Source organism: Protobothrops mucrosquamatus, unplaced genomic scaffold (genome assembly GCF_001527695.2).
Source record: "Protobothrops mucrosquamatus isolate PMUCROS unplaced genomic scaffold, P.Mucros_1.0 scaffold_257, whole genome shotgun sequence".
NCBI classification, from domain to species: Eukaryota; Metazoa; Chordata; class Lepidosauria; order Squamata; family Viperidae; genus Protobothrops; species Protobothrops mucrosquamatus.
Window position 1 is genome coordinate 2220650 of NW_015386333.1, and position 11227 is coordinate 2231876.

Here is an 11227-nt window from a genome sequence, read left to right on the forward strand (position 1 = left end):
CCCCAGAGATCAGGGTTATCCCTGATCTCCCTTCCTTTCGCCGCGCCCTCAAGACTTGGTTATTCCAGCTCGCAGGACTGGCCTAGGGTAATTTTTAGAGGGGTTTTAATCAATATTTTAAATTGGACAATCTCTAATATTTCTTTTAAATTAATTTTAAACCTGTATTGTTATTTATGTATTTTAATTGATTGTCAGCTGCCCTGAGTCCTACGAGGAGAAGGGCGGGATATAAATCTAAATAATAAATAAATAAATAAATGTCTATGTAGGGGTTGGGTTTTTTTTGCCCCCTGACAAAGGTGGCTTATTGTCTAAGCAATAAACAATAAACAAACATCTTTCCTTTAAGATGATTTATATAGCTGAGATAAGAGGTTAAGAAATCCACAGACCAGCAGATTTCACAGCAGATAAAAGGTACAGTCCAAAGGATTCATTGGCAGTACTCAAACTTGGCATTTGGAAAGGGCTGGCTCAGTAATTACTAGATTCCCACAACACAGTAGACTAGGCTGAAAGGAGTTGAACAGCTTGTGAGAATTCAACCATTGTTTTAGCATATTGTGTGAACCAAACCGTTAAGCCAAGCCATAATATGTTTTATTTGTTTAGGCACAGCATATTTAGTGAAACAATTGTGTTTTCTTAGTCCAAATTTAAGTTTTAGCCTGCCAGTTAAAACGAGTCTGAAAAAGCTAAGAGAGACTTGGTGACCAATGGTATTAGGTTTGGCATTATATAAAGTGTTATAGGTTAAATGTATTCTTTCTTCAATTATGTGTTGATGGAAAACCCAGAGCCTCAGATTATAATGTGAATAATCTAATTCTTTGCTTAGGCCTGGGTGACAGAGATGGTCAGTTTCTTTAGGATAAAGTACAAAATTTCAGTTAAACTCAGAAAAAAGCCTGCAGTCAGCGAAGCTTTTGTTTTTGTGGCGAATTTGATCATAGCCAATCAGGTTTTGTGGGGAAGAAGGGGCTTCAAGCCAGTGTAGACTCCTGGTGACTACCTGGACAAGCCCCTGCAGAGTTTCTTTATGATAATTTACACCTAACCTGCTGTTTCAAGTGTCCCAATGGTGCATTCATCACCACTGTAACTGAATCTATCCACTTGCTGGTAGCTGCCCTCTTCTCTTTCCTTCCACCTTTCCTAACATTAGAGTCCTTTCCAGAGAATTGGGTCTTCACATAATGTGTCCGAAATAGGATAATTTGGGCCTGGTCATTTGTGCTTTGAGTGAGAATTCTGGATTATTTGTTCAATGATCCATCAATTTGTTTTCTTGGCTGTCAATACTTATTCTCAGAAGCCTTCTCCAAGACCAAAGTTCAAAGGTATTAATAACACTGATTACTTTTCTTTATTTTCCTTACATTTTTCTTTCAAAGCTTGTATGGTTTATATTCTTTAAATTTTTCTTTTATAAAAATTATATATTAAGAAATTATTCTTCCTATCCTGCTTCTTTAAGCCAGCAAGTAATCACAGCATTTTCAGGATCAAATCTATGCTAGAATCAAAAACTCAAATAGCAATAGCAATAGACTAATATACTGCTTCATGGTGCTTTACAGCCCTCTCTAAGAGGTTTACAGAGTCAGCATATTGCCCCCAACAATCCGGGTTCTCATTTTACCCACTTCTGACGGATGGAAGGCTGAGTCAACCTTGAGCCAATGAGAATCGAACTGCCAAAATGCAGGCAGCTGGCAGCCAGCAGAAGTAGCGTGAAATATTGCATTCTAATCATTGCGCCACCAAGCTCTTATGTGCCATCATGGCTCTTAATTTACAAAGAGAACAGTATATTGAGCCCAGGATAGGATTTTAATGATGATCTTCAGACTATCAGGTTTCCAGAGGGTGGGAGGGGCTTGGGGAAACTTGCAACTATCAATAAAGCAGACATTCCATCTTTCCCTGTTCTGCATGGTCTGCTCATGAAAGACACTGTTTAGGCAAGAGAATTCTTCTTAGAGCCTGCCTTCTGGCTACATTTCCCAAACAGTTTCAGGTGCACCTTGAACTATGAAACTAGTTTGGAATTGCTGGGGCCAAAGAGATGAATGAATTCAAAATTTTAACTACACGGTTGAATCAGTAATTTTTCTTCGCAGTGTTCAAGAATGTGAAATTCTCCATGTTTGCACCATCACTACTTCTATTGTTTTCATATATTGATTATGAGTCTAGAAATGGGTTAATACAGTAGTGGGATTCAGCCGATTTGCACCACTTCGGCAGAACCGGTAACTAATTTTTTGTTGCCCAGGCCCAGAATGGACTTCCGGAAGCAGCAGCGGCATCCACACAGGGAACCGGTTGTTCACATATTTGAATGGGTTAACTCCTTCTTTAACCTGAAATTTTCCTTAAATTAGGACCACTGTGTGTCAGTGGGAATTTGTAGGTGGCACATCCTGTTATGTCAGCCTTTGAGGTAAAATAAAGTGGCATGAAGAATGATGACATGGAATCTTTTTCTGAAAGTGTCTGCTTCTCTTAAAGCTGTTTTTTTTTTTTAGGATGGCACCTAGTTCAAACCACTCTTAGTACAACATTAATTCCGTTATGTGGAGTAAATAAGACTGAAAGCTGTGTAACTAAGTCAGATTATTCTCTAGTATTCAGTAAAGTATCAGAACATTATCCAGCTTAACAAAGTTTTTTTTAATGGAAAGAAAAAAAAACATGAAAAAAGCAAACTAGCAGTAAAGGGCATTAAAATTTAATCCTTTCCAAAAGCTGTGAGTAATGCAGGATGGTTGTGTAATCTAAGTTTTATCTAGTAGAACATATAAATCACTTTTTCAAGGATATGAGACCAGAATTTCTTTTTCATCAGACACAAGAGTTGTGCCTGCTAGCCAATGTCTATATTTGACTTTCCTCATGATTTTTATTTGGATTTGTTGCACATAGCTTTTGTTGGTCTCTCTGTCTGTGTGTGTGTGTGTATGTCTGTACGTGTGTTTTTTACGCACAAATATGCATGCACACTCCAGTAGTTTTCTATTCCATACACTATTTATATTAATTTCAAGTTTTTTGCAAAATAAGGGGGAAATAGTCTCAATAAATAATAATACTAAAACACTATCGATTGATTCTATAGCATTCATTCAGGTGTGTGTGTCTGTCTCTGTGTGTGTAGAGGTAGTTTTTCCTGTCTGCCTTCTATAATTCTGTCAATTTTCTTCTAGACAACACCAGGGTTGGTTATTAATTCTCTTCAAGGTTTGCTCTCTTAGAGGTAACTTCATCGGGTGGGTGTAATTTAAGCCTATCTGTCACTTTGGAATGTACTTCCTTCTGTTTTGAGTAGGGATGTTTCATTGATACAAACAGAAGAAATGTTCTTCTAATCATACTACACTGTCTTAGCCATGGCCACTCTGGCAGCAATCACTACATTCTTTTTAAGGTATGCTAGATGCCACAAAAGGTTATTGGCAAGGTTACCAGGGAACTGGGTTTCCTTTTACCTGACATAGGACATTCCACAAATGGCTCTTTTCAGACCACTGATTCCTCAAGTTGATTTAGCACAAACATTAAATAAATCCCTTCCACTATCTTAATGTAAGAACTGGAGTCAAACTTGGTGATATCATTCCATGAAATGGTTGACTAGTTTTTTATGACTAATCACAGAGCTTAACATTATTCTTTCTATTAAAATATCAAGCTTTGGTCCACATGACAACTAAAGGTAGCTATAAAGCCTACTGAGATATTTGAACTCTACAGTTCATTGTCAAGATTAAGAGCCTCTTAGAAAAGAGGGCTTGATCAGGTAGGGTTTTTTTTTCAACTGATCCTATACATTTCTAAGTTGTCATGTTCAGAGTAGAATTCTACAGATAGTCCTTAACTTATGAGTGGTCATTTAACAATCATTTGAAGTTACAATGGACCTCCTGGGAATCCTTACAACCTGTATTCAAAGTTCCAATGCTTGCTCACCCCCCAATCTGCAGTCATGTAACCACATTTTGAGTGTTCGGCAACCAGACTACATTTACAGCCATTTGCACATATTATGATGGATTTACTAAAACCCAGCATTTACTTCTGGTTTTTGGCAAATCCATACAATAATGACCATTAGTTGACTTAATGACTATGGTGGTTAATTATCAATCACCACAAAAAAGTTTGCAAAATCAGGTTAGTGGCCTGATTTACTGGCATGAGTTATGACCTAATTGGCAGGCTCCATCATGGTGATGGACTAGTTGCAAATCTTTTCCTTGAGCAATGCAAAGCCTAGACACTAACCCTGACTTTAGCTGTAAGAACTACTAGCATTAATTTCCTGGAAGGCCAATGAACAGGTTATTTTGGAAAGTTTGCTGAGATTCTAAGATTTTTTTTCACCTACGTGCACAGACAGACACACAGATCCCCAGAGACAGGGACTTTGTCAAACTATTTAGAGTTATGGGAATAGATCAGATTTCCTCAGCTTCAAACATTCAGATATGCTGCTGACCGGAGGCCTGTCATTCACTGCACTCCCACTTCATAAGCCTCTGTGTGTGTGTGTACAAGTTTAAATCTCTTAGATCAGGGGTGTCAAACTACTGGCCCATGGGCTGGATGCGTCATGCTGAAACCATACCCACCCCATTGCCGGCAATGGAAAAAAAGTCACTTCATGTGACGTTGCAAGTTTGACACCCCTGTCTTAGATCTTAATGTTCTTCATTAAATTCCATTTAAAGCTAAAACTGGAGCTGGGGGGGAAAAAAGCATTCAGCAGAGGCTCATATTTTATGGGTAAGGAGTTATAGCTTGAAATGGTTGGTAAAGTTCGGGCAGTTCAATATTTGTAAATCAATTATTTAGAAAATGCTTAAAGACCAGTTGAAAATTCAACCATAAATCCTTATATCCTTTATTTTTTTATTTCCAAAGCTAAAATATACCAAACAAAAAAAGAGGAAACAAAGAAATCCGATGCCAACAACAGAAACTAAAAAAAAAAAACATGTAGAAAAAATAGAATAAATAATGAATACATCATTGACAGTAATACTGAATATAAAAAGTCCTCCTTGGCTGAATGCTAACAAATATATCAAAAATCTGTTGGATTCTCCTCACCTTACATAACAGGTCTACATGTGGTTATAAACTGTCCTATCTATGTTTGATAAAAATACTATATTACATAAAAGATGTCCCTGATGTGGAAATCTATTTGTCTAGCAATCAAATGAGACAATCTCTGTCTGGTGTGTGTGTTTGTTTGTGTGTGTGTGTGTGCATGCGTGTGCGCACGCGCGTGCATGTATATCAAATTAAACAGTCAACAGGTAACCCCAAAGGTAAAACTAATCTTCAAATTCCCCTGTTAACCATCAGTCTTTAACACAGAGAAAATCCACAATTCACTTTCAATCTCTTATAAACTTGTTTAATCAATTGTTTCTAATCAATGCATAAATCCTTATAGCTTATATAATTTGTTTTTGTTACACAGTATACAGTTTTTGTCTTTTTCCCATTTTCCTATTATTGTTTTCCCCTTTACTGAACCAATAAAACAAAAAAAGTAATTTTCATATAGATAATAACATGAAGATACTTTATTTAGGCAAATGGCTTCATTTAAGTTAAACTAGCACTCAAAAACTAGGCTTAGGAAGCCTAGAAGAACAGTGTTGAATTAATACAAAGTTCAAGCAGCAAGTTATTCATTGAACAAGGCAGTTGAAAAGAGAAGAGAGTGAGAATTAACTCATACTATTGAGAGACTTTTGTTTTCCCAGTCCCAAGTAATCACCATAAATAGTAGATAATGTAATATCTCCAGGTATATTGATCTTTAACACTAAATGGTACAGGTAGTCCTCAACTTAGTGACTGTTCAAAGTTACAATGGCACCGAAAAATGTGACTTATGAATATTTTTCACACATGACATTTGCAGCATCCCTGTGGTCACATGATCAAAATTTGGATGCTTGGCAACTGGCATGTATTTATGACTATTGCAGTGTCCCAGTGACCACCTTTTGTGACCTTCTGACAAGCAAAGTCAGTGGGGAAGCCTGATTCACTTAATTGTGTTACTAACAGCTGTAGTGATTCACTTAACAGCTATAGCAAGAAAGGTCAGAAAATCGGACAAAAGACACTTAACAACTGTCTTGCTTAGCAATGGATGTTGTGGGCATAAGTCAAGAACTATCTCTAATGTGCATTGTTCCTTCTTTCTGGCAGACTGAGAAGTATGACTCCATTCAGTAAAGCTTAATAATGTCCAAATCTAGACTTCCATAAAACCTGGGTTAGCATTATATGTAACATCAGCCTCAAAGTGAAATCAGTCAGACACATCTACTTTAAACATGTCTAAGTCTGGATTCAGTGCAGGGGAATTAGATATTTTGGATTTGATCACCAAATGACCCTTTCTGTCACCAAATCTATCCAACCTTGACAAATATAAATCACCAGCACTCGACAGATTACTTCCCAGAGTTCTGAAAGAGCTGGCAGATGTTATCTCAGAACTGTTGCACCACATCTTTCACAAATCCAGGAGCACTAGGGAAGTACGTGAGGATTGGAAAAGGGCTGATGTGGTCCCCATCTTCAAGAAAGGAAAAAACCAGACCCAAGAAACTACAGATTTAACATCAATACCTGGGAAGATCCTAGAAAAGATAATCAAAAAACAGATCTGCGAACAACTAGAAGCAAACAAAGTCATAACTAGCAGCCAGCACGGTTTTGTTAAAAACAGATCATGCCAAACCAATCTTACTTCATTCTTCGATAAAGTGACCAAACTAGTAGACCAGCGAAACGCAGTGGACGTAGTATATCTAGATTTCAGTAAGGCATTTGACAAAGTGGACCACAACCTACTACTTGGTAAGCTAGAAAAAGGTGGAATAGACAACATCACCACCAGATGGATCTATATCTGACTGACAAACCGTACTCAACACATAGTCCTCAATGGCACTACATCCACATGGAGAGAAGTAAGCAGTGGGGTACCACAGGGTTCCATCTTAGGCCCAGTACTCTTCAACATCTTCAGATGAGGGAATTGAAGGGGAACTCATCACATTCGCAGATGACACCAAACTGTCAGGAATAGCCAACACCCCAGAAGACAAACTCAGGATCCAAAAATATCTTGACAAACTTGAACAATGGGCCATATCCAACAAAATGAGTTTCAATGTGCAGAAAAGCAAAGTTTTACACTTAGGCAGGAAAAACCAAAGGAACAAATACAGATTGGGTGAAACCTGGCTTTAAAACAGTAACTGTGAGTGGGACCTTGGAGTCCTAGTGGATGATCACTTAATTATGAACCAGCAGTGTGCAGCAGCAGCCAAAAAAGCTAATACAATCCTGAGTTGTATAAACAGAGGCATAGAATCAAGATCACATGAAGTATTAGTACCGCTTTATAAAACCCTAGTAAGACCACACCTGGAATACTGTAGCCAATTTTGGTCACCATATCACAAAAAAGATGTTTAGAGTTTGGAAAAAATTCAGAGAAGAGCAACTAAGATGATCAAAGGCCTGGAGACCAAAACATACGAAGAACAGCTGTGGGACTTGGGTTTGGCTAGTCTAAAGAAAAGGAGAAATAGAGGAAACATGATAGCAGTATTCCAGTATCTGAAGGGCTGCCACAAGGAAGAGGGGATCAGATTGTTCACCAGAGCACCAGAGGGAAGGACGAGAAACAATGGTTGGAAACTGATTAAAGAGAGAAGCAACCTGGAATTAAGGAGAAACTTCCTGACAGTGAGGACAATCAACCAGTGGAATAGCTTGCCCCCAGAAATCGTGGGCACTCCATCACTGGAAATTTTCAAGTAGAGACTGGACAATCACCTGTCTGAGATGGTATAGGTTTGAGCAGGGGGCTGGACTAGAAGACCTCCAAGGTCCCTTCCAGTTCTATTCTATTCTACTATTCTATTGCATTGCCAACATCCAGATCTTTCAGTTGAGAGCTGAAAGGTCATTTTCATAGCCATTTGAGGACTCACGTCACTCAGATTCAGATTATCTAATCTGGGTGTTATTTCTTTATTTGCCAACCTCATCACAACAGGGATTGAAGCAAGCAAACAGCGAACCAGTCCTTAAATGGGAGCTAGTCCTTCCGCTTCCTCCCATTTACTTTCCCCGCCTATGGGTCCGCAGCTGAGATTGCGGGTACGTTTGTGTGTGAGAAAAACCACCTGCCCTTGCACCTGCTTTTGCTAGTCCAGGGCTACATGTCCCGACTCCGCCCGCAGACATCCTGGAGCCAACTCATGCCTCCTCTGGAGATCTTGGGACCATACTATTGAAGAAAAGGCTTCCTCGAGAGGAGATTCCACTGGAATCTAGCTTAACAGGAAACCAGAATCAGGTCCAGATTCACCTATTTCCCAACAGAAGCTATGAAGGTTCCGCGGACGCCTCTTTCGTCGCGGTCGAATTTGAGCGGGCCGCGCGAGGCGCTCCCACCCTCCTTCCTCTCTGCCCGTCAAGAGTGAGGCAGGTGATGGGAGCAGCCCCGCCTTTACCTCGCTGTGGAAAGTCACCTCTAGCAATGATTTCGTCAGCGGGGAAATTCAAGCGCTTTGCATATCCAAACTTACCGCACCACTGTCTCTGCGGCTTGCCTGAGCCTGGCCTCCGCCCGCCCCCGGATCGGGAGGCTATAAAATGGGAAGGCGCGCCAATCGTAGCAGAAGGGTAGTGCTCTCCTTCGATGGCCAGCAGGAACCGGGCATTTACACCACGTAAAAGACTGCCCGGCATCGAAGACAGCCTGCTCCGTGACGGTGGACAAATGGCAAGTTGCAGCTCTCAGAGCCTCGGAGGCGCCGTGCTCTTCCTGGGTAAGCTGCCCTTCCTCCTTTTCGCTCCAGCCGCTGACCAGCGACGTGAATGCCCCCGCCCGGTGCAGACGAAAGGCATGGATAGCTTGTACTGCTTTCGATCCTATTTTGCCTCTGTTGCTTCCTTTGTTAGCCATTGCCAGTCACTTAACTCCCCACCAAAGTGACGCAGGTAACTTCTTAAAGGCAACAGGGAGGAGAACCTTCTTTTAACACTGGTACAGTTAAAGCTGTCCGAGTCGCAAACTGGCAACAATTCGCAGTTAATGCCAAGGGGATGTGGTAAGTAGATACGTTGCTGAGGCACAGTTGTGTTGTGATTAAGTGCAAGGGGTGCCATGTCCTAAGAGTGCTTATGGGTAAGAATTTCTTGCTGCAGATGTCCAGTGATTTTGTTACAGAAAAGATGCTAGCAGTATAGCATCGTTGTTTTCAGTGTGATGGGACGGATACTTCTGGCTTCGGCGCATGGAAGAGAAATGTCCCTGAAGATCCAGGGGCTGTATTTTACAGACCTGACCCAGAATAAGATTCTTGCAGCTTCAACCATTTTTTTTTAATGCTGAATTTTGGAGTGTGCAGAGATAAGATCATATCATTTCAAGACCATTTTGCCATGGTCTTCAAAAGTTAAGAAAGCTTGGATAAATATTTAGTTCCATGTGGCTGGCCGTTCTTCCACAACCTCTCCAAAAGAAGAAATGATAAAATTATATTGCTGGGGAGGGAGAGAAGACAAGATCACCAAATTGCACAGCAACCATTTACCATGAGGGGAATCCAATTCATGAATTTAAATAACTTAATTAACTTGGCCATCTCTTTTCCTTGAGTAGGCATTGGAAGGTTGAAAATATCAAGAGAATCCCTGTTTTCCCATTTCAATTCAGGACTTGTCAGGGAACTAAAACAGTCTTTTGATAAGTAACTATCTGGGGAGAAAAATTAGCTATAAACAAGATTAAATTTGGCTGGGATTAAAGTTAAACCCCCTTTTGGTTAATTGAGTTAATTATAGCTTCTGCTTCAATAGGGCTAGAATGCAGAATTCCATATAACTTCTAGATGGCAGCAAATGGTGAATCTTTATTTCCATCTAATGGTCATCCAGAGCTTGATACAAAATCTGATAGCATTTTCTTTCAAGCCCTACTTTGCTCTGGAAAGCATTTTCACTGGCTTGAGAGGACTAGCATGGGGAGGTTGAGAAAGTCAGAATAACTATGCATCTTACCACTCTTTTGGAGAAACATCTAAGAGAAAATTTGGAAATAAAGTTATCATAGATTCTGAAGGTAAGAATTAGCCCCTACCAAAAACCTCGTATCTTATGTCTGTTAACCTCTATCCTTCCTGGCAATCACTCATATAGGATCTCCATGATTGCTTGGGAAATTCAAATTCATATACTTGTTCGCCATAATTTAATATGGCCCTATTAAGAACCCTACAGGTCTATGATATCACTTTGGATTGTACCCATAAAGGAACTGGTACTCATTGCAGTTCATGCATAATTAGTCTAATAAGATCAGAACGGTCAGTTCTCATCATGCTAACTATACATCCTAATACCTGTATCATTGAAAGCTTCTGAGCTACCTCCAGTTATTTGCATTAAATATATTTGTTCTGGATATCAAATCATCAATGAATCAAGGTCTGTGATTTTCTTAGGATCACAGCTGTGTTGATACTCTTAGCCAGCAATGTCCTTATGCTTCAGTTGTTATTTAAGCTTTGCTGAATATGGTTTTGTTTTAAAAATTGAGTTTATTCAGGCCATAAAAATTCATAGGTATGTTCACACATCATGCTAAGCCAAGTCCTTACAACCTAAAGAACTTGGCATTTCATACGATATTCAATAGTTCAGAGTACAGCTTCCAGAAATCCTCCAAGAATTATTCATTTCGAACTTTGATAATAAACTTATTAAATACAAAAGGACCAAGGCAATCTAATTTAATTTTCAATTAAAATGGAATGAAAACTCTCTACTAGTTTAATTCATCAAAGTTCAACAACTTTGTGATCCTCTACTATTCAAATTCAATTTTAAAATGTGTTCCTCAATACAACATAAATTAAATAAGTGATGAAATTACCAAGAATTGTGTTCAGGTATTAGAAGTACAAATTGTCTACAGGTGAAACTTGAAAAATTAGAATATCGTGCAAAAGTTCATTTATTTCAGTAATGCAACTTAAAAGGTGAACCTAATATATGAGATAGACTCATTACATGCAAAGCAAGATAGTTCAAGCCGTGATGTGTCATAACTGTGATGATTATGGCTTACAGCTCATGAAAACCCCAAATCCACAATCTCAGAAAATTA

At 39.2% G+C, this 11227-nt stretch overlaps 1 protein-coding gene across 1 annotated transcript in view; it reads left to right on the forward strand.

Moving 5' to 3' along the window:
* Positions 1-8755: 8755 nt before the first annotated feature.
* LOC107302421 (proepiregulin) overlaps positions 8756-11227 on the forward strand; it is an 8464-nt gene continuing 5992 nt past the window's right edge. Inside the window, exon 1 of the mRNA XM_015831526.2 lies at positions 8756-8885. Coding sequence (XP_015687012.2) covers positions 8756-8885 — 130 coding nt within the window. The remainder of the gene's footprint in view (positions 8886-11227) is intronic.